We start from the raw sequence: 25,042 nt of genomic DNA, 5'->3' as shown, positions 1-25,042 counted from the left end.
TTAACAGCCATTTTCCAAGGAATGCAACAAGAAGAATTTTTTGCTCCATACATTCAACCCTATTCTGGCTGTGGGAAGGATTAAAGACAAAAGGGTCGTGCTTAGGAATGGGGAATAAAAAGGCTCACAGCAGACAGCCACATGTATTCCATGTCTCCATGTCTTAAGATTGCAATTTGCTTACCAGAACCTGAGTGCAGAACATTTTATACAACATCTTCAGTTTGCAAAACACTTTTGGATTACAAAAAGAATCACAGATATACTCTATTGCACAAAAAAAGAATGTGTAGCATTCTCCTTTAGAGAGTGGTGGTGATGTTTCCTCCATTGTATATAGTTATGATTGACTACTATATATATGAAGCTGGCCCACCCACTGATGACTCATACCCTATGACTCCTCTCCCATGGTCCTGGGCAAAAAGGTCGAGCCACCTTTCCCTTCCCTCCATTCCAATACCTGGATCCAGGCAGCAAGGCTTTTCTGTATATTAAAGCCTATTGTTCCCTCAGTCTAGTCTCTGTGGTTATTAGTAGTGCCTACCAAGAGTACAAGGCTCTTCTATGAGAAGTGGACACATAGAAAAATGGCACCGAATGCCAATTAGTGGATGCATACTTCACAGTCACAAAGCCAGGCATCATCCCACAATAGAATTTGTTGATCACGTCCTCTCCACCTTGCAATCAAACTTTCTTGAAATAATTTTCATTCATATGTCAAAGATTTAATAAAATTACACAAAGTGTGCACAAGGTTCTTACACCAAGTGTCACAATATTCATATGCTGTAGAAAATTTTGATTTTGTTTCAGGTCAACATTGTTGGCATTTAACTTACGATGGTAATATCATTTATTTTTCTTTTTAATGCAATTCTCTCATCCTTTGGACTAATTGATCTGTATTGTTCTTCTAACTGCAAGAGAAGAAAATGTATTTCAGTTTTTCTTACCATGTGAAAAGACAACAAACAGCATTTTCTTACAACAATTCCAGCAAGGCAACACCAAAGACCAGTCTACGAGCACAGGTGCAAGATAATCAGTGTGAAGCATTTAAACCAAATCTGCCTCTAACTAGGGATCACGTCATCAGCAGGGCTGCATTACATCTCACCTGAACTCCAACAGCAGCTTGCTGGAAGAGTCAGGGCAGAGTTGTGACCTCCATGTGGATTTTTTACAAATTCTTTACAAATTCTTTGCAATCAAGAGATACAATCAGGGTCATCCATTACTCAAATTGTCACCTTCCAGTTCCATGAAAATTAAATGCTGCTAATACAGGCACTCCTCAAAACGAGTATACCCAGAGCAACACAATGGCAACATATCCACGTCCTTCTTTATTCAGGATCTATGTAGAAGCCCTATTATAGACCTTTAAAAAACATTAATGATAAAAAATGTACAGTTCACAGATCAAATCAGGTTTAAAAAAAAAGCTTGACATTTTTCCAATTGGGCCCAAATCTTCACAGCAACAGCAAATAGCATACATCAGCTGAAATAAAAGACAACGAAAAGCATAAAACCAATGCAGTGAAGGGCATACATGAGAGATGTACAGTTGATCACTGAAAGATCAGAGCATTATTTCACCATCCAGGAATCACCCTACACCAGTCACATTCTGTCCCTACCCTCTTCAATCTGGTATTGGACATTACAAGTCCCACCTCTGCACATTTTAGGGGATTAAACACATCTTGGTCCAAATGCCCTACCACCACCACTACCACCATCTTCTCCCTTTCCATTTCTGGGTCAAAAATCAGACCATCCTGTTTGTGTGGTCTGCCACAAGCAATGAACAATTCCATCCAACTTGAAAACATGCACAACTTTTGATCAGGGTAGATGCAACTAAAATATCTACTTGTTAGAATTAAGATCCGAAGGAAAAAGGGAAACCTAAACTTTCCAGATATTTGTACAAACTCCACCACCCCTCTCTTCTGTAAATATCAAAACCATTGTTTACGTACAACACAATGTCTACACCCTTCCCTCAAGAAGCATGAAAATTACTTCACAAGCCACTTGTCCAATTTTTCTCCAGTTCCTTATCACAGGATTATGGGTCACAGCTTCAATTGGGAAAAATTATGGTCATTAAGACCACAAGATACAGGAGGAGAACTGGACCATTCTGCCATCGAGCCTGCTCCACTATTCCATTAGGATCTTATCTATTCTCCCTCTTAGCCCCATTCCCATGCCTGCTCTCCATAATCCTTGATATCCTGACTATTCGTATACCTATAAATCTCTACCTTAAATACACCCAACAACCTGGCCTCCACAGCCATCTGCGGTAGAAAATTCCAGAGGTTGATCAGACTCTGGCTGAAGAAATTCATTCAGATCTGTTTTAAGTGAGCAGCCTTCAATCTTGAAGTTATGACCTCTTGCCCTAGATTCCCCTACCATGGGGAAGAACTTTGTCACATCTACTTTGCCAAGGTCTTTCAACATTCAGAATGCTTCTGTGAGGTCTCTGCTTCATTCTTCTGAACTCCAAGGAGTACAGTCAAAGAGCCATCAAACATTCTTCTTGTGCTAAACCCTTCAATGCATGAATTGTTCTTGTGAATCTTCTCCAAACCCTCTCCAATGCATCCTTTCTTAAACAAGGAGCCCAAAACTGTACCCCATAGTCCAAGGGGGTCTCACCTTATAAAGTCTCAAAATCATATTCCTATTCTTGTAATCTATTCCTTTAGATATAAATTCCAACATGGCATCCACCTTCTTTACCAAGTCATCCTGGAAGTTAATCTTTAGGGTATCTTGCACAAGGATTCTCAAATCCTTTTGCATCTCCAAAGTTTGAATTTTCTCCCCATCTGAAATAAAATCTGCCCTTTTATTCCTTCTGCCAAAGTACATGCCCATACACTTTCCAACATTGTATTTCATTTGCCACTTTGCCCATTTTCTTATCCAAGTCCTCTGTAGCCTCTCCATCTCATTCTCACTAGCTGCCCCTCCACTCATCTTTGTATCATCTGCACACTTAGTCACAAAGCCATTTATTCTGCAATCCAAATCATTTACAATGCAAAAAGTGTCCTCAACACTGACCCCTGCAGAACACCACAGCCAACCAGAAAAGGATCCCTTTACTCCTACTGTTTCTTGCTGATCACCCAATACTAATCTTTTTCCAGTAATTTCATGAGCTCTCATCTTGCTAAGCTTCACATCCCACACCTTGTCAAAGGCATTTTGAAAGTCGAAGTATTCAACATTCACTGCATGTCCTTTGTCTAGCCTGCTTGTGGTTTCCTCAATAAATAAAACTGCTGCAGGGATCTTAAGCTACAAGAAATTTTTGCTCCACCTTTTACAAAAGGTTTCTTTAAATTGTTGCCAAATACAAGCACAAAGGTTATTCTACTATCAGCTCTAGAGATAATCCTTACCTTTTTCAATTTTGTAATTGTTAGTTGAAGTTCATTGATATTTGCATCGTATTGATGTTGAATGCTAATGAGAGCCAACTCTGCTTTTCTTTGCTCCTGCAATCAAAGTTGAATGGCTCAAGCTTTAGCAAAATGTATATACAACATGCTGTTCCAACTATGAAGTTCATCTTATAAACCTCCATTAGCATCCTTGCTAATTCAACTACCTTAGAGGAAAATTACTTAAAAATTTTCTATGAATTTTTTTTTCCTTAAGAATAGAGACTAAACAGATGCATAACATGGCAAAATGACCAGGCAGCCAAAAGCAATGAGATATTCCACCACCCCCAACTCCCAACCATAATAATAAAAGGAATTGCATGGTTTATTATGGGGCTTGAACCTGCAGGAGTAATGGAAGACATCACAGGTTTTTAATCTGAGAGTCTGTTTCTTCTCTAGCTTTCTACAGAATGCTTCTTTGAGTGACCGGGTCTCATTAGCCTTAAATCTTAAAATTCTTTAGGATGATACATGCTCCGCAAAAAAAATTCTGCATTGGAAATCCAGCTCATCCAGTGAAAACAAAACAAACAATATCGTTTTTTAACTCTTCAATATTAACTTAGAGGCTGACCAAACTAAATTACATCATTTTTTAAAAAAAAAACATTTCATCAGTCTGGACTCCATTTAAAATTTAAGGTGTAAAAATGAGTGAAAAGCCCATATAGAGTGGCATCCAACTCTTAAGATAATGACGTGCTTGAAGGGAAGGGCTCCATAAGGCAATGAATTCCTACAGAAAGATGACCGAGCTGAAAAGTGATTCATACCTCAAGGAGAGATACATTTTCACTTGATTTTAGGTTTAAAAGAAAGTAACCCTCTAAACCAAGATGCTTTGCCCTGGTCAACTTACTGGACTCACAGCCACAGTTCTGACCTTTGATCCAGATATACAGTTTAAATCCCACCATGGGAGAAAGGGAATTTAAAACATTTAACTACATAAATTCATCTGCAATTAACATAAAATAGTGGTAACAAAAAAAAACTGTCAGATCATTGCAAAAATGGTCACTAATAGTTTCTGGAATGGAAACTTGGCATCAGTCTGGCCTATTTATGACCCCCAAGCCCATCAATGTAGTGAATTCCCAACTGCCTTTTTAAGCATAATTAATTTTATTTCACCATTAATGGCCACAACCCATGAACAAACAATTTAAAAACCATAACAGAGGTTGAGCAAAAAGCATCATTAAATATACAAGTCTATTATTTATGATTATGTTGAAACTACACGTTTGCTTCTTTCTTGGCACAAATGTATTATTTGCCAACATGTCTTGGGCTAAAAACACGTGCTGATTTTAAAAAAATTATGATTTAGCAGTGCTAGCCACACTGGCAAAGCCAGTATTGAACCCACCCCCAAAGAAACAGAAAATCGTTTGTCGTGATGGATAAGGTTTTTACACTATGCTCCAGTGAAAGCTAAATACTACAAAGTTACTGCAGCTTCAAACTGCTTGAGAAAAAAAGAACTGAAATGCTCCTTGAACAACATCAGCCTCTGCAATGTTACTACGAAATTCAAAATATTCTAACTTACCATTTGCCACCAAGCCGTGGGTGAACTTACACAACTACCTGCGCTAATCAGATCAAATGGTGAGTTATTTTATGCTAATATGACTGCCACCCATTCCACCCTGTTCTGCGACTGGATTCAAGAACAATGAGGCACATCAGTGGAAGACTGAGGATCAAATCCACACACAAGCAGAAGATGCAGATGAGGGCTTGGAGGCTCCAAGTGTTTGGAGCAGAATATGGAACTGGGTATGAAGTATATCACTGGGTTTGGATCATTTTACATAAATTAGTAGTTATACAAATTGTAATTCTGCTTATGGTGTCAGCAGTTTACATGGTGATATTGCTGGGGTGATGATAAAGATCAAGATTTTTTTGTTTAACATCCTTCAGGTATTTCTTCATAGTCATGGTCAGCTCACAGGCCAAGGCCCAAGAAGAGGGACTTGAGGCATAAAGCAAACAGTTTCAACCTGGGGAAAGTTTAGCTTATTGATTTGGCAGATAGGCCATGATGTTCTCCATTCATGATTGGTTTCAATAAATATTCTATTGGCCCAATGTCTAAACTGCCATTATGAGATGATGTGAACTTGACAAGTTATTGAACTTGTACTCATCATTCTGACATGCTGTATTTGGGGAAGTTTCCAAAACAATTGTAGTACAAAACTGCATGATTTGTACAAAGACTGAACAATTCTGAACCTCAGCAGAATAAGCCAGAAATCTTTCAGGGTATGACTCCAAGGCATCGGTTGAGTTGAGCTTCTGAATAAACTGCCTTGCTGTTAACCAGATCTTCTGCAGTGTTGATTTTTGAAATGCTCATATAGCAATTGATTTCTATTTTTCAACAGAATTCAACTCAGGAACTTATTTATGAAGCACAGTAGCATTTTTTTTAAACTTTATTTTCAACAGAATGAAATTCAGATTGGTTCCACAGCAGGCAGCCAATCCATTCTGTCAGCTCACCACTGCATGAAGTTGAAAATTATTCTCAAGAGGGCTACCAATCTTCTACACTTGGTTTAGAGGCTTTTTAAAAAAAAAATGGCTATATTTTTCATCCTATTATACAAAAATGTTTTATTTCAAACTATAAAATCAAGTCCAATAGAAAACATGTTTTCCTTTTAAATCTCACCTCTTTTTGGGACTCCTGAACAGCAGTCTTTATTCGCTGATCAGTTTCCTCCTCAAGCTCACTCAGATGTTGTGCAGCCTCATCCTGGGACCTGAAACAGAAGTAACAATGGAACAAAGGTTAACAAGCAAGTTTGCAAAGGTTAAAAGGTAGCAGAGAGCAAGAAACCACAATATTTACCTGCTATATAGATTCTGGTCCCCAAAACAGAACAAGTAATTGAATTTTAAGAAAAGCCATACTTTTGAATTTTAAGAAAAGCCATACTTTAAGTACCAAGGGTCAGCTTTTTAAAAAGTATGTTATTAACTATTTTCCCCCTCCAAAAGAAATAGTGAGAGAAATTAACCAAAACTACTCCAAAAATTGGGCTTCAGGGACCACTGTGAATGAGGAGGAAAGAAGAGATTTGGAGCTTTGGAATTCAGTCTACATTTGGAGCAACAGAATCAGATCATTCAAGCCAAGGTTGCCACAGTCAGTTGAATTCTGGTCAGTTTTATGGAGATAAGATGGGGCCAAACAATCAAAGCACAGAAATGGTCCCTTCACCCCTCCCAGTCTGTGCCTCTCAATCACCCATTTAAATCTCTCAAGTCTTTGAATCTTTTGCTTTCACTTGAGTCCAGAGAGATCCTCACATTTGATATTTCATTGAAGATACAGCAACTCCAACATTTTAGTGCCTGCTCATGGGAGCAAGGACCAAAGCAAAGATTCTGCAGTCATCTTTGAAATAGACAGTACAACCAGAACTATAGCTGAACTTGGGGAGAAAATTTGAAAGCAAAAAAAAATTGGCTTGGGAGCAATGGAATCAATGGAAAGTATTCATAGGTGCCAAAGGCCATGATATCCTCCCCTCCTCCAATAGTTAACTGGAAATATCTGCACACCACCAATAGAGCAGCAGTGTAACAGGTGAGACAAGGAGAGAAGAGAGGCCGAATTGTGTTACTATCATATGGTATCTTATATCCCATCAAAGAACAGCACGAAAAAGAGGAAATCAAAAATTGATTTCAAGATTTTGGTTAGCCCAGTTTTGGATTAAAGCAAGCCCTTGTCAACCCAAGATTAGCAATGACTACTTCATTATCCAATTGACAAGAATTAAGTTGCATTCCACTGAACAATCAATGCAGAACCTTCCTACTCAAATCAGGTGGAAAATTTAATTGATGAATTGTCTATGGTTTGTCAGGTCACCAGTTAATGTGGGCTGGTCTTCAATGAGATCAGTGAAAACAGTCAAATTTGCATGTGCTTTTACACTGGAATCAAATAATCATTCTTGTTGGGCGCATTAGTGCTGTAGCCATTCGAGTATGTTGTCAACACCAACTACTCACACCTCTAAATCATACTTATATTTATCTGGGTTTTTTTGTGTACAATTTTACAAAATGACAAATAAACCTGGTAAGTGTCACCATTCTACTGTGGATGATTTCATTTAGAAATTACAAACATCATCCTTAGTAAAGGCCAGTCATACAAAATCACAGACATTTTCCACGAGCATCTGGTGAGGGAAGCTAACTGTCCGCCCTGCTTCTGGACCTACTATCAAATGCAGTGGCAGAACCCACAGATGCTGTGTAGAGGCATCAGATTCCAAAGGTTTATGCTCAAGCCTGAAGGCACATATGAGACGAGTAAATAGGTAATAATTTTTACTTTAAATGACTAGAAGTTTAAAAACACTAATTTTATTTTTTTAAGACTATTACAATTCACTTTCATTTTTTTCCATTAAGTGTATTGAAACTCATTTAAATATCTGATCAGAATTACTTACAAACACACAAAATGCCCAAATCAGCTAATTCAAATTTAAGGACCAAAGGGGACACAAGGTCAATCTCAGTCACTAATCAGAAGGCTCTTACATGCAGTGAAAAAGCTCGACTTCAAAGGTGGAGATTCTTCGTCTTTACGTAGGGAGACTTACCTTTACGAATGCACTGTGGCCAGCTCCAAGGCGCTGACTGCAATCTCTCCTGGGGGCAGAGTCCTGCACTCCACCGCCTCACATGAATGTAATGCCACTGTAAGCAACTGGCTAGGGATGGGCTAATGACGTCGCGATGATGCCATCAGCCCGTAACCCATCTCCCACCCACTCACCCCTTTCCCTCCATGACCCACTCAGGGCGGGGGCCAGCAGCCGCTCTGGCACCTCACCGGGCCACTTCAGCCTTCAGGGCTGCTTGTCAGCAGCTCAAAATGCGGCAGAACAATGGCCATCTTCACTGCTCATATTCCCCCCAAGCAGCTGGAATCATACTGGGAAACAGAACGGTTCCAGCTGGATGGGTGATTATGAGTAGGAAGGACAGCTATATATGCTGCAATATTTATGACAGATATATTTTGTACTGTATATAGATATGTTTTGGGGAGATAATTATGGCAGGTTTTTTAATATAGGTCACATACAAACACTTCAAAACAGATCTCATTTAAAATGCCCGAGCTCTGCTCAAGCCAGACATTTCAGGCTCCAACTGCCTTTGCAAAAACTTTGAAGAATGCCTATAAGGACTTCACAAGTAGGTGTTAATTGAACATGCTGTGGAGTAAAGGATTATTGTTTTGGAAGCAACAGATGGCGAACTCAGAAGATTAGGTCCAGAGCCACAGTCTGTCTGAGTGCAGTTGGCTGTTCTAAGAGGATCATGTGGTTTTCTGTGAGAGAGAATTCAGTTCTACAGTTCAGCAGCAGCAGATGGGACTGGAATGTGACAAACTGGCAAGCTTGTGGAAAAACCCTATTTTGAAGACAGTATGTGAGTTCTTATTCAGCCTGGTCAAAGACCTTTGACCATACAAGAGGACTGGCTGCATAATGTTTCACTTGAAATAAGTGAAACAAAAAGGAACTCTGTGGTGACCTGAAAGAGATTATCATCTGGAAAACCCTGATGGGGCAAGTTTCTTTGTAAAGACACTGAAGTGGCTGATCAGAAGGAATCAGTTGTGAGTATCTAACAAGCAACAAATCTCTCTCTGAAAACCAACAAGAACCTTCCTGAGCGGTAACTATTTACCTTTCAACCACCAAAGCCGAGTGAACTTCATAAATGTTAAATTCTGTGCACAGTATAAAAATTCCCTGCAACCAGTGAACTTGGAGGAGTGAGGTGAGTTTGGACTGTGAATTAAAGAACTTTTCTGAACTTATATACATATTACATACTGTTACGAGCCCAAAGGACCCCAAAACCCAGCAGCAATAGATATTCACCCAGACAAATGGTTACTTAAACAAAATTTGCTTTTAATTATCTTTTAACGTGAAAATAGAAACAAACTTTAACTTATATATTATCTTACTATAATTCTAAGCACACATGTGTGTAATGTGTGGTAAGTTTAGAAAAGTTCTTTGGTTCACAGTCCAATCTCACTTCTCACTCTTCCAAGTTCACTGGTTGCAGGCAATTCTTATACTGTGCACAGAATTTAACATGTATAAAGTTCACCAGGCTTTGGTGCTTGAAAGGTAAATGGTTACCACTCAGGAAGGTTCTTGTAGGGAGAGATGTGTTGTTCCAGGACTTCCCTCAGTATCTTGCTGATGAAACTTGCCCCATCAAGGTTCTCCCGATGACCATCTCCTTCCCCTCTCTCTCTCTCTCTCTCTCTCTCTCTCTCTCTCTCTCTCTCACACACACACTTTGACCCTCAGTCAGGGACTGCTTTCTCCCTCTGCTTGCAAAAACCACCTGACCTTCTCCATCAAACAATAGGAGTCCGTCTTCTGGTTCATCTGTTGTTTTTAGGTAAACAAGAACCCATCAGTGACCTCTCTGAGCACTCTTGTGAAAATCCATCATGTCTCTGCTGTTGCTTTAAAGATAATAGTCCATTCATTTCACAACATCTGTCCAATTAATATCTACTTGTGAAGTTTCCATAGGTATTCTTCCAAAGTTTCTGTAAAGTCACTGTGGACATGAAGTTTCCAGTATTTTCAATTAAGATCTGTTTTAAAGTGTTTGTATGTAATCTACTCTAATGTTTCCCAATTTATCTCCCAAAAATATTTCTATATATTCTGTCACAATACACATGTGCTTAAGTTAGGTTGTTAATTTTTTTTTTCTTTCTTTGGCTTGGCGGACGAAGATTTATGGAGGGGATAAAAAGTCCACGTCAGCTGCAGGCTCGTTTGTGGCTGACAAGTCCGATGCGGGACAGGCAGACACGGTTGCAGCGGTTGCAGGGGAAAATTGGTTGGTTGGGGTTGGGTGTTGGGTTTTTCCTCCTTTGCCTTTTGTCAGTGAGGTGGGCTCTGCGGTCTTCTTCAAAGGAGGTTGCTGCCCGCCAAACTGTGAGGCGCCAAGAGGCGTTATCAGCCCACTGGCGGTGGTCAATGTGGCAGGCACCAAGAGATTTCTTTAGGCAGTCCTTGTACCTTTTCTTTGGTGCACCTCTGTCACGGTGGCCAGTGGAGAGCTCGCCATATAACACGATCTTGGGAAGGCGATGGTCCTCCATTCTGGAGACGTTACCCATCCAGCGCAGCTGGATCTTCAGCAGCATGGACTCGATGCTGTCGACCTCTGCCATCTCGAGTACTTCGACGTTAGGGATGAAAGCGCTCCAATAGATGTTGAGGATGGAGCGGAGACAACGCTGGTGGAAGCGTTCTAGGAGCTGTAGGTTATGCTGGTAGAGGACCCATGATTCGGAGCCGAACAGGAGTGTGGGTATGACAACGGCTCTGTATACGCTTATCTTTGTGAGGTTTTTCAGTTGGTTGTTTTTCCAGACTCTTTTGTGTAGTCTTCCAAAGGCGCTATTTGCCTTGGCGAGTCTGTTGTCTATCTCATTGTCGATCCTTGCATCTGATGAAATGGTGCAGCCGAGATAGGTAAACTGGTTGACCGTTTTGAGTTTTGTGTGCCCAATGGAGATGTGGGGGGGCTGGTAGTCATGGTGGGGAGCTGGCTGATGGAGGACCTCAGTTTTCTTCAGGCTGACTTCCAGGCCAAACATTTTGGCAGTTTCCGCAAAGCAGGACGTCAAGCGCTGAAGAGCTGGCTCTGAATGGGCAACTAAAGCGGCATCGTCTGCAAAGAGTAGTTCACAGACAAGTTTCTCTTGTGTCTTGGTGTGAGCTTGCAGGCGCCTCAGATTGAAGAGACTGCCATCCGTGCGGTACCGGATGTAAACAGCGTCTTCATTGTTGACCTCACCAAAGCCTTCGACACCGTGAGCAGGAAAGGGCTTTGGCAAATACTAGAGCGCATCGGATGTCCCCCAAAGTTCCTCAACATGATTATCCAACTGCACGAAAACCAACAAGGTCGGGTCAGATACAGCAATGAGCTCTCTGAACCCTTCTCCATTAACAATGGCGTGAAGCAAGGCTGTGTTCTCGCACCAACCCTCTTTTCAATCTTCTTCAGCATGATGCTGAACCAAGCCATGAAAGACCCCAACAGGTTGTTAATAGTCATAAGTTAAAGTTTGATCCTATTTTCATGTTTAAAGATAATTAAAAGTAACTTTTGTTTAAGTAACCATTTGTCTTGATGGGTTTTGGGGACCTCTGGACTCAAAACACCCTGCCTCCATCAAATCTAGAGGGCGCTACAAGGCACCGCTAAACATGAAGGTGATGCAAGGACAGCCTTTTAGGGCTGCTCCATGAAAGGCATATTTATATTTTTCCTTCCATGCTTATAACTAGCTTCCAGGCAGAGGCTTGGCATGAAAGGGTCTATAGGCTACTCTACTTCATGCTGGGATTCCTGGATCAAAAAGTCAGTCAGTCCACCAGATTTAGATCTGGCTTGTACATGCAAGCAATATGGCAGTGAGTTCAGACATCATGCCAGATTCATTGCAATTCATATGCTAATGTCCTACAAATCAAAAGGTACATATGTTAGAAATACAGTGTTCAATTGTTAACAAGATATGGGATCATGCATACAAGTTTCCATAACAAGCTCCTGAACAATTTGCTCAGATTTGTTTACAAAAAACACTGACTGAATTAGTACATGACCAAATTGTAGGTATAATTTGCAGAACAGTTCTGTTCAATGCAGGCTTTCAGTAGCAATTGCAGTGTTATTTGTACAATAGATAGCCTGTTCCAGCACAGAAAGATACTTGTTTATTTTCAAAAAAACATTGGCATCTGACATTTAAAATAATGTCACAATATTTTATTCAGCGAGACTTGATGCAACTGATGAAAACTAGCATAACCAAATGACTGTGGAAGATGGGACGGCATAATACTTAGACATTTATCATTTCATTTTTAGCTTGGTTGACTCTGATAAATAACCACATCATTACATTGGTTGGCAGAATCTTAGGTTATGTAAAGATGCTAAAATTGCTCTTTATCAAAGGACAATCAATTTCTGGAGAGTTAATTTTGTAAGGGGGTTAAAAATGTTGAAAATTGTTATGAAAGATGGCAATTAATGTCATTTGAGCAATTGAAAAATAATATGGTAGAATTCACAATACTCTCTTTTTTTATTTCCAGTAGCATATTTGAGGGATAAGTTAGGACCAACCATGTTGTTGCCTAGTTGTACTGAAGAAGAACTCCTTATTAGAAGAGGAATAGTTAAAAAGTTTACTTCTATGATATACTCTTTATTTGTATTAAGTAGGAACTTTTAAATGAGGAGTTCACAAGTCTGGACAAAGGTGGGAAACAGATCTGAATATTGTAATTGATGAGTAAATATGGGTAGATTTATGTAGGGATTGTACTATTAATGCAAGATATAGATTAGTTCAGTATAATTTTTTTACATCTTACACCACAGAAATTGATTAGAATAAAATCCAATTTATCAGATCAATGCTTTAGGTGTGGTGGTGTGGTGAAGATGCAGGGACTTTCTTGCATTCATCTTGGTCTTGGGCTAATGCAAGAACTTTTTGGGTAGATTTACAGAAATTTTTTTGGAACAAGTTACAGGAGTTGTTTTTCTGCAAAATCTGTACTTATTTTTATTAGGAAATATTGAAGGAACAAGGCCCAAATTAAAATTATCAATTGGAATTTGTTAAAGAAGCGTTAGCGGTGGTGAGGAAATGTATTGCAGTTACTTGGAAATCAGAGATGGTACATATAGCTTGAGAAATAAATATCCTATGTTTTTTTTGCAAATTTGGTGCCCGCATACCCAAATATTAGGCTTAAATTTGTAGCAATGGTTTTTCTGCTCCTCTAGACCTGCGAGATTCTTCTGAGTTGTATAGAAGAATTTTTATATACGTGTATTAAGACAACAATCCTATGCAATCCTGAAAATTTTCTTTCTTCTTTCATTTCTTTCTACATTTATATAGCTATATTATATCTTTTAAATTAGCTATTTTGAGGGGGGGGGGGTACATATCTTTTCCAATCTGTATTATTATATTAATTTTGCTTACTGCAAGTATGGAGAAAATTTTTAATAAAATATTTTTAAAAATGCTACAATTGTATTAGAACAAAACTATTGTACACCATCATCTGATTATTTAGGCATAATATCCATGGGCAGTCTCAAGACATAGAAGAATTAGGCCATTTTCCCCCATCAAGACTGCTCCACCATCCACCATTGCCTTTGACGCATTTACTGTCAAGAACACATTAATCACCACTTTAAATATACTCAACAGCTTGGCATCCACAGCCATTTATGGCAAAGAATTCCACAGATTCAACTCCTTCCGGCTGAAGAAATTTCTCTTCATCTCTTTTCTAAAGAGATTTTATTCCGAGATTGTACCCTCTGGTCCTAAACTATCCCACTACTGGTAACAACAGCATGTCCGCTCTATCCAAACATTTCAATATTTTGAACATTTCTGTGAGATTCTCCTCATCCTTCTAAACTCCAGTGAGTACAGGCCCAGAGCCAAATGCTCTTCACAAGTCCACTCTCTTCTCTGGGATCATTCTCATAAGCCTCCTCCAGATTTTCTCCAACAGCAGTATATCCTTCCTTAGATAAAAGCGTGCAAAACCCCTCACAATACTCCAAATGTGGTTGGACCATTGTCATAGAATATCAGCCTTCTATCCTTGATTTTATATTCTAGTCCTCTAGAAATGAATGCCAACATTGTATTTGCCTTTTTTTCCCCCCACTCAACCTGCAAGTTAAGCATCAGGGAAACCAGCTCGAGGAATCCCCAAGTCTCTTTGGACCTCTGTTCCATTTTTCAAAGCTTAGAAGAAAATGTGATGTTATCTAGCCATTTAAAGAATGAATGGTCCCCTCCTGAAACATTGGATAACCAATACAGTCGGAAGGAACCGAGTCATTTTAAAACACGTTGCAGGCAAAAACAGTCTGCAATTATTCAAAAGATCAGAGAAAAAGTCCGACAATACATTCTTTTTAAGCACTTATAACCTGGAGGAGCATCAGCTTAAGTCTCGAATCCAAAAAACTATTGGTTCAGGGACTGCTACAAGTTAGAACCAAAGAAGCATTTCATTTGTCAGAGATATCTCAGGTGAGATATTAAACAGAAAGATCAGTCTGGTAAAGTCTATAACAGCATTTTTAAATCAAACACATCAAGGAATCATTGGATCAAATGGAAACCAACTCAACAATCAGAGGATAATGAAGAGTTTGGAGGCACTCAGCTTTTCAGGAGACAGAATAGAAGTAGAGAAGCTTCAAAAGAATTCCTGTGAGAGAAAAGTTGCTGACATTTTTTGAAAGATGGAAAATGAGAAGCTGGACGGGCAACCAAATGCAGGCAATGACAAACCCTTGGATTACATGCATCGGTAGATCCACCACTCCAGCTGTTCTCTCAACCTTTTTACTGGATGTGGCCAGACTGCTAAGTGATATCTGTCTTGAATGAACCATTTTTTTCTTCAAATATAAATTAGCAAGACAAAAGACAATCTCTTGATTTCTGCAATCTCTGCATGGTTAGCATTGATTCAATCTCTTTGTCTGGGGTGAAAATGATTTGGAGCTCAATGGGTCACTCTTTATCGCCTCCATTTTAATAACACATTGCCTCCAGCCACTTCCTACAGCTGTTGTTATCAGCAGGCATTTCCGACCAATCCAATATCTAATAATGCCTGTGAGATAGGTGCCCTCAATGGCTTGATAGGATGTTTAGAGTTTATAGTAAAGTCTTCTTACCCCCTTCTCAATTAAATAGATTTTCACATTGATAGTCAGACACTCAAAACTTCTGCCCAATTTTCTACCCATTCAGATCAGTGGTGGATGAACTACCACCCAGGCTGCAAGGCTGACCTTGAGTAAGGACCCCTAGGGCCAGCATCATTGGCAGGGGGCAGAGGGGCGGGTAAGCATTCGTAGGCCATGCTCAACCACCCAGAGGTGTACTTATATAAAATAGCACCTACAACCAGCATTGAAATTGCACCCTCTCAAAACAATCAGCTTTTAGATAAATTTACCAACTCAAAAAATACAAGTCAAGCTCTCAATGCTGCAGGGATCTGCCAATTCCCCAATTCCCTCCCCAGCCAGCCACCTACTCCCTTTCCCCACACCCACTCACCCCCTCCTTGACCCTGCCAACCCCCTTCCCCAGGCTATACCTGCACATGCCTCTCTAGCACCTCTGTTTCTTGACCAATCAATGCTGAATGCTGCAACTCTACAGTCACCACACCTCCATTTCCTCGAGGGCCCAGCAGCATCCCCTTCCCCAGGGCCCTCCCACATTTTTGCTGCTTCTGATCCACACCCAGGCTCCTTCACTCCTTCCTTCCTCAAACACACTTTAAGGTCAGACTGCCTCTTTGCGAGGCCAATCGGCAGCCCCATGCTGAACCATGATGGTACTGGAGATGTTGCGATGGTGCATACTGCTGCTTCTTCCTTTCCCCCCCCCACCCCGCCCACTGCTCTGCCCAGGACGCAATGTGGCATAACTGACAGTGGATGCACATCACTGGCTGCCTGGCGTTCGACCGGGCAGGAAGCCAATGGAAAGCAAGCTTGGCACCAGCCTGGCCAATGGGAAGCACAGTGTATCCCGAATTTTTGGATTTTTCTGGATTTTGGAAAACCAGATTTAAGCCCACCCGAATTGTGCTGCCGTATTCACCCCTACCCCCTTCCAGTCGCACTGCGGTCTCCCCCCCAACCCCCTCACCCACCGACTCGTGCTTCCAGTCTCCCCCCCCCATACCCCTCGCCCGCCCGACTCGCGCTGCAGTCTCTCTCCCCAGTTGCTGGATTTTGGAGCTTTCTGGATTTTAGATGTCCGGATAAAGGATTGAGTACCTGATACAACAGCATAAACTTCCTGAAACAGATTAGTCAATATTTTATTTTGTCTTAGAATTGGAAAATATAATAAAAGTAATGATCGAATGAAAGGAAGTATACTTATCCTAAAATTAACCATTAGCGCAGTTTCTGACATTTTTCTTTGCAGAAAGTGCATCAAAACTGCGCTAACCTCATGCTTTACTTTCTGGGGTCCTTTTTTTTTCTGTGATTTTGACACCCGCCCCCTCAGGCTGGCACCTGGGGTGGACCCTTCCCACCCCCATCAATACGCTAGTGCACAAAGATACATACAGATATCTTTCACTCACTACTGAACTGAAAAAGTAAAGGGGTATGGACAGAGACATGATTGTTGAGATAACATGGAATCCTCGTTGCTAATGAGATCATTTGGAATGGATGATAATAAGACCGGTCAGAAAAATATAATTATAATGTTAACCAAGGACAACAACAGTTAAGAGAAACAACAAAGAAACATCAGAAGAGCAAAAACACGTTATGAAAATAAAAACAAAGTGATTTTACTTGGTAGTTACCACATTTGTGTTGTACTGACGTGTTGCCAAGTCATATCTTTCATACCAACATAATAAGTTTATTTTTTCAAACCAATTTTTTAAATTATTTCCCAAAATATTCCTACACCCCACTGAAATATTCCTAAGCCCCACCAAAATATTCCCACGCCCCACCTTGAGAATCTTGATAGAGCATAGAAATCTATTGCACAGGCTTTTTGCCTAAATGTTGTGCTGACCTATGAATAACTGCACAGAATTTCCCAACCATATAACCTCCCCATTCTACTTAATTCCACATATCTAATAGTTTCTTAAAAGATCCTACTATACCTGCCTCCACCAGAGCATCAACCACTCTATGTGGAAAAATATGCCTCTTACTTACTTCCAAGCACCTTAAAAATATGCCCCCTCATGTTATCCATTTCCGTCCTGGGAAAATGCCTCTGACTATCCACATGATCAATGCCTCTCCATCTTGTACACGTCTATCAGGTCATCCTTCATTCTCCTTCACTCCAAGGAGGAAAGACCCAAGTTTATTCAACCTCATGAGGCATGTTCTCTAATCCTGCAACATTCTCTGCACCCTCTCTATAGATTCACACCTATCCTGCAATGTGGTGATTAGAACTGAACACAATATTCCAAGTGGCGTCTGACCAAGATTTTGTATAGCTGCAACATTACCTCACAGCTCTTGAACTAGACCCCACAGTTAAGGAAGGTCAACACACCATACATCTTCATAACAACATTATCAACCTTTGCAACAGCTTGAAGTGTCCTCTGGACACAGACCCCTAAAGTTCTCAATTTGTTCATGCTGCTCAAAGTCTTCCCATTAATATTTCATTTTGCCTTCCATTTTGACCTACCAAAATAAACCACTTCACACTTTTCTGTGTTAAACTCCATCTGAAAGTTATTAGCCCAGCTCTGCATCAAATCAATGTCCCTTTGTAACCTCTGGAAACCCTCCAGACTAACCCACCCAATCCTCTGTGATCTTTAATGAAAACTTCAGGTTTACCTTTTCATAGTACATGTTAGTTTCTCCAGTTCTGCATTCTGCAGCATAATATCTGGAACAAAGTTCCTGATGACACATTCATATTGATGAATCAGCCTGGGCTCTGCTGTTTTTAGGTTCTGATAAAGGCCAGCAGCTTGTTGGGGTCTGTAGAGTGGGGGGGGGGGGGGGGGAAGAGAGAAGAAAACAGAATAATGAAACAAAATAAGGCATGATTAGAGGGCTTTAAAATATCTTCAATCTAACTATTTTGTACATTGTTCATATACCCAAAGATTCTCAGTAGTTAGTTTCCTGACCAAATATTGAAGTTATTGCCAACAGCCTTGACAAAAAGCTTAAAAATAAAAGCAAGAAAAACCATGCAAGAAAAATCAGATCAGATTATGGTTGACCTTTATTCTCAATGCTTCTTTCTAGACCAATTCTGTATTTTTCAATGCCCAAAACAATATTTATTTGTTAAATATACTCAGTTATGAGGAACACAATATGGAAATTTAAAAGAAACAAACATCACAATCCAAGGTGCATTCCACTGGGCCTATGCAAACATTTCTAAAAGCTTGAGATGATAACAATTATGTTTACCACAGAGATGCAAATACAGATTAATGGATATAATTATATAATGCTGCCACATTTCCTTTACCAGATCATCTACACGTTTTATTAAAAGTATCCAGAAAGGGTACCAAAGAAAATTCAGTTGGCAGGAACAGAAATGAAAGGTGGTTTTTTTGGGGGTGGGGTGGGGTGGGCGGTTGGAAATAAGAAGAGGCAGAGTGTTAGAGGAAAATTTTAATTGTCCTTTTTTGGTGATTTAATTTAACCTGCTTCCAATTCAGAATTTAGTTTAGAGACCTTAACAGTAAAAGCATTTATTCCATTAGCTGTGAAGTAACTACTAATTTGCTGAACTATATATATTGCTTCCTCAGTAATCCTCATCCTATTAAAATACATTGATCCAAACAAATTTAAAATGGAAAATAGCCCAAGCTGATCCTTCTCTCAAGTCCAAAGGAAAATGAGATCAATTGTGATTACAACAGACATTTGGCCAATGAAAAATATTCAATTCAGAGGCCAACAATTGATAGGTTGTATTGGGAAGGGTTGTGGCTGTCATGTGACAGCACTGTCCCCTACCTAGTCAGAGAACACACCAGCTGCCAATCAAGGTTTGGATTCACCCCACCTATTAGTGCACTCCTCGCTGTTGAACCCATGTAAATTACCTGGACTTGACTCACCAGCCTGCCAGTACTTGGCTTTGGGCCATTGGCTGTTGTAATTGGATTAGCCCTCCTGGCACCAAGCAATTTTTCCCTGCTTACGGTGTGGACTGGAACCTCCAGCACTATAAATGTGCCATGTGTTCTTTGTTCTCTCCCTTTGGGAGCCGTGGTTTTCTAGAAAAATTAGGTAGTTTGTTCGGGATAAGAGGGAGGCCTATGCTAAATATAGGAAACAAAAGATTGATGAGATGTATGATCATTACTTAGATTGCAGAAAGAACCTTAAGAGGGAAATTAGAAAAGCAAAAAGATATGAGGTGTCCATAGCTAATAAGGTGAAAGTGAATCCCAAGGGTTTTTACAGATACAGGAATAGTAAAAGGAGGGTTAAGGACAGAGTAGGTCCACTGGAAAATGGGAACGGTGGACTATGTGAGGAACCGTATGAGATGGGGGAGATATTGAATGATTTTTTTTCTCATCTGTATTCACAAGGAAAGGGATATTGGACTATGTGAGATAAGTGAGGTGAATGGCTTAGTTATGGAAAGGATAGGGATTAGTAAAAAGAGGGTTTTGGAGCTTCTAGGATCAATAAAGGTGGACAAGTCTCCTGTCCTGATAGGATTTTTCCCAGGACGTTAAAGGAGGTCAGGGAGCAAAGAGCGGGGGCTCTGACAGTGATTTTTCAATGATCTCTCGAGGAAGGTGTGGTGCTGCAGAATTGGAGGGTTGCAAATGTAGTTCCGTTGTTTAAAAAAAGGCACAAGGTGCAGGCCAAGTAATTATCGGCCAGTTAAGTTTGACTTTGGTGGTGGGGAAATTATGGAGGGTATTCTTAGAGATAGTATATACAAATATCTGGATAGGCAGGCATTGATCAGGGGCACCCAGCATGGGTTTGTGAAGGGAAAGTCATGTTTGACAAATCTTGTTGAGTTTTTTGAAGAGGTGACAAAAAAAAGTGCATGAAGGTTGACGAGATCTATTTGGATTTTAGTAAGGCTTTTGATAAGGTTCCGCATGCAAGGTTAGTAAGGAAGGTTCTGTCACTAGGGATTAATAGAGAGATAGTGAGATGGATTCAGAGGTGGCTGGAAGATAGACAGCAGAGAGATGGAAGCCTGTGACGAGTGGTGTGCCTCAGGGATAGTGCTGGGTCCTCTGTTGTTTATCATTTTATATTAATGATTTGGATGAGGGGGTGGTTAACTGTGTAAACAAATATGCAGACAATATGAAAAAAGGGGGAGGGTTGGATAGTGAGGAAGGCTTAATTGAATTACAGAAAGATTTGGTTTGTTTGGTAAAGTGGGCTGAAAGATGGCAGATGGAATTAATGCAGACAAGTGCAAGGTGCTGCATTTTGGAAAAAAATAAATATGCAGTGAAGGAGAGGGCATTGAGGAATGCAGAGGAACAGAAGAATCTTGGTTATGGTATAGAGTTCCTTGAAAGTGGATTCCCATGTAGACAGGATGGTTAAGAAGGCATATGGTATGCTGGCCTTCATAAATCATAGCATAGAGTTTAGGAGCTGCGAAGTGATGCTGCGACTGTTTAAGGCATTGGTGAGGCCAGGTTTGGAGAATTGTGTTCAGTTCTGGTCTCCAAATTATAGGAAGGATATAGATAAGGTGGAGAGGGTGCAGTGAAGATTTACAAAAATGTTGCCTGGATTACCACATCTAGAGTACAGAGAAAGATCAAGGAGACTGGGACTTTATTCATTGGAAAGTAGACGGTTGAGAGGGGATTTGATAGAGGTATTTAAAATTATGAAGGCAATAGATAGACTAGACATGGGTGGACTCTTTCCCCTGAGGGCAGGGAAGGTTGGAACAAGAGGCCATAAGTTAAGGGTAAGATGGTAAAACTTTAGGAGAAATGTTAGAGGATGCTTCTTCATTCAGAAAATGGTGGCAGAATGGAATGATTTTTCAGAGACTATAGTTGTGGCAGGGTCCTTTCTGTAACTTAAGAGAAGGTTGGATGTGTACATGGATATGAGGGGATAGGAGAGTTATGGGCAGAGGGTGGGGGGGGGGGGGAGAACTAGTGGAGTTGTTCAAGTGAACTGGCACGGACTTGAAGGGCCAATATGGCTTGTTTCTGCACTGTAAATTGTTATATGGTTTGCCAGCTTCGAACCACCCTGCTTCACTCCGGGCCTAGAAATGTAGGAGTGCGCTGGAGAAACTGTTGGGAAGATGTGCACTGTTAAAAGGGTTGGGAGTATTTAATTCGTGTCCCTAATAGCACAGATCCGTGCCTGAGAGTCAAGGGGTGGTCGGCATTGTATTGACTTTTCCCGTGCGTGTGTGTGTGTGTGTGTGTGTGTGTGTGTGTGTGTGTGTGTGTGTGTGTGTGTGTGTGTGTGTGTGTGTGTGTGTGTGTGTGTGTGTGTGTGTGTGTGTGTGTGTGTGTGTGTGTGTGTTTTCCTCACTCTCAACATAAGTACATTATAGGCCTGTTGGAAATCTACATTGAAACCTTAACATATGGCATAGGACATTATCTTTTTGAACCTGCTGCCTTTCAATAAGATAAACAATCAACTTCAAATCTACTTCCCTAGACTTCACCCTGATCTTTCAGTATTGTAATGGAATATTTGGGAGATAAATTGGTAAAATTAGAGTAGGTTACATTTTAAAACAGATTTTATTTGAAATATTGAAGAATTCATATTCAGTAAATTTACAGAAACTATGGAGAATGCTGTGCACATTTCACCAGTAGGTGCTAATTGAAATGACATCTTTAAAGCAATAAGCAGCAGATGCTCTGGCTGTTAAAAGCTCTTTGCAAGGATTTTGACAGAGTGCACAGAAAGGTCACTCCTGGGTTTTTGCTTACCTAAAGACAACAGCTTGACCAAGAAGACTAACTCCTATTGTTTGCTGGAGAAGGTCAAGAGTTTCACAAGTAAGAGAGTCGCATGGGCTTTCTGGCAGTTGGAGAGAGAGAGAGTGTGAGAAAGATGGCTAGCTGAAATAAGCAGGAGAAGCTGGTTGGAACTAAAACAAACTCCAGAGCAGCCGATGGCTGTGAATGCTATCTGTCTGATGTTTCTCTTGGAATAAGAGAAACAGAAAGGAACTCTGTGATAGCCTGAAAGAAAGAGGTTATCACCTGGAGAACCCTGATGAGGCAAGTTTCATCAGCAAGACATTGAGGTGACTAATGGTGGTACCTCAGTTATGGAAATCCTGAAACAACAAATCTCTCTCTGCAAACCCTATGAGAACCTTCCTGAGCAGTAAACATTTACCTTTCGAGCACCAAAGTCTGGTGAACTTTATACATGTTAAATTTTGTGCACAGTATAAGAATTGCCTGCAACCAGAGAAATTGGAAGAATGAAAAGTGAGATTGAACTGTGAACCAAAGAACTTTTCTTACATTTACACACACATCACATACTTAGAATTAGAAGGGGGTTAAGTTGGGTTTAATTAAGTTAATAGAGATAAGTTAAAGTTTGATTCGGTTTTCATGTTTAAAGATAATTAAAAACAATTTTTGTTTAAGTAACTACTTATCTTGGTGAATGCCTATTGCTGCTGGGTTTTGGGGTCCTTTGGGCTCGTAAAAGTATCTGAGCACCTATCGATCAGTCTCAGTAAGGTATTCGGTGATTTATCAGCTGCAGATCTCCAAGGCAGAATTTCAAAAATCATGACCAGAATAAAAACTGTTTCTCCAGCGTGGCACTTAGTGTAGTGGTTAGCATAGCGCTATTCCAGCACAATCGACCTGGGCACAAATCCAGCACTATCTTCAAGGAGTTTGTACAATATCACCGTGTCTGCGTAGGTTTACTCCCACATTCCAAAGTCATACGAGATTGGTTGGTTAATTGGTCACATGGGTGTATTTGGGTGGTGTGGCTCATGGGCCAGAAGGGAATGTTATGGTGCTGTATCTCTAATCTTAACTAATCTTAATACCCGCCTGCTGAGATGATTATTCACTTCCAGATTAGGCTGTCAGTGGAACCATTATTCAAACAATTAACAAACAAAGAATTAACTTTCAATGAAGTTATCTCAAGGTGCTATACCCAAAAATAGGCCACAGAATGTTGCCTGAAAAAATCTTACTGAATACTACTCTCAGGGAATCATGTCATTCTTTCCTCAATTACAGAAAATTATTTTTAATCCAAATTTCAAATTATCAAAAGTGCATTCATGATAATCACATACAACCCTGAGATTCTTTTTCCTGCAGGCCAGACAGAATGTCTACTTCTCTGTAGTGCAAAAAAAATTGGACTCAAAAGATACTTAGACAAAAGAGAGAAATGTAAACAAACTGTGCAATACAAAAAATATTCAGTAATAAATGTGTAAAGTCCTGTAAAAGTCCTTAAAAGAGTCTTTGATTGAGTTGTTGTTGATGAGTCAGATGGTAGGGGATTAGCAGCTGTTCCTGAACCTGGTGGTACAAGTCTTGTGGCACCTATACCTCTTTCCTGATGGCAGCAGTGAGATCTTTGATGATTACTGCTGCTCTCCAACAGCAGCATTAATGTAGATGACTCTCGAGGGTGGGGAGGGTTTTTCCTGTGATGTACTAGGCTGTGTCCACTACCATTTGCAGAGTTTTCTGCTCAGAGGTACTGGCGCCCCCATACTAGGCTGTGATGCAGCCCAGTCAGCATATTTTGCATTACATTCCAGACTCTTTATAATAAAAACCAACATTGCAATTTGCAGATATACACATGTACACTGTTACATCTCACACCTACAATTTAAGTTAAAAATTCTGCTTTTCCATCTTTCTCCAAAGGCAATTTTGTTCTATTTGTCACGTTCTTGCCCTTTTGGACCACAATGTTGTACCAAGCTATAGAAACCCAATCCTTCCCTACCTCACACCCATAACCATCTATTTTTCATTCATCCATGTGCATGTCTAAGCATCTTTTAAATAACTGTATTGTGCCAACCTCCACCACCACCATTGACAATGTATTGAAGGCACCTATCACAGTATACAAAAAAAATTACCCCTGATGTGTCCCCTCAATTTGTACAGATGTCCTCGGGTATTTGCTACTGTCATCCCAGAAGATGTTGGTTTGCCACCCTATCAATGCCTATCAACCATGTACACCTCCATTAAGTCACATCTCATTCATCTTCACTCCAAACACAAAAGCGCTAACACTGTTAACCTTACCTCATTAGATAGGTTTGGGGCAGTTCGGATGGCAATAGCAGTTAGTGCAATGTTTTTACAGTGCCAGTGATTGGGACCAGGGTTTGAATCCCACACTGCGTGTTTTCCCCTGGGGCTCCAGTTTCCTCCCACCATTCAAACCATACCGGGGGTGTAGGTTAATTGGGTGCAAATTGGGCGGCACGGGCTTGTGGGCCGAAATGGTCTGTTACCATGTATGTCTAAATTTAAATTGAAAAAAATTAAAGTTCCTCAATCCACAGAACATCCAGGTAAATCTCATTTGCACCTTTTCCAAAGCTCCCATGCCCTTCCTGCAATGAGGCAATCAGAACAGAACACACTTTACCAAATCAGGTTTTACCAGAGTTTTATAGAGCTGCAACATGACCTCACTGCCCTTGAACTCAATCCTCTGACTAATGAAGGCCACAAACTTTCATAGAGGGCAGCAGGTCCAGACGACATACCTGATCAGTCATAAAGGACTGTGCAGACCAATTGACGGAGAGCTTCACAGACATAGTCAACACCTCACTTCAGCAGTCCATCATTCCAGCATGGTTCAAGACAGCTACCATCATCCCTGTACCC

General features: G+C 40.4%; 1 protein-coding gene across 3 annotated transcripts in view; it reads right to left on the bottom strand.

The window, feature by feature from the left end:
• Positions 1-25,042, bottom strand: part of rasef (RAS and EF-hand domain containing) — a 105,037-nt gene that overhangs the window by 27,102 nt on the left and 52,893 nt on the right. For all 3 annotated transcript variants that reach the window (XM_069930337.1, XM_069930340.1, XM_069930334.1), the window contains 4 exons: positions 18,015-18,161; positions 6,172-6,262; positions 3,435-3,530; positions 846-923 (listed from right to left, as the gene is read on the bottom strand). In XM_069930337.1, coding sequence (XP_069786438.1) covers positions 846-923; positions 3,435-3,530; positions 6,172-6,262; positions 18,015-18,161 — 412 coding nt within the window. The remainder of the gene's footprint in view (positions 1-845; positions 924-3,434; positions 3,531-6,171; positions 6,263-18,014; positions 18,162-25,042) is intronic.

The sequence above is a fragment of the Narcine bancroftii genome, chromosome 1 (genome assembly GCF_036971445.1).
Source record: "Narcine bancroftii isolate sNarBan1 chromosome 1, sNarBan1.hap1, whole genome shotgun sequence".
Classification (NCBI taxonomy): Eukaryota; Metazoa; Chordata; class Chondrichthyes; order Torpediniformes; family Narcinidae; genus Narcine; species Narcine bancroftii.
This window is presented reverse-complemented; position numbering and strand designations above follow the sequence as displayed.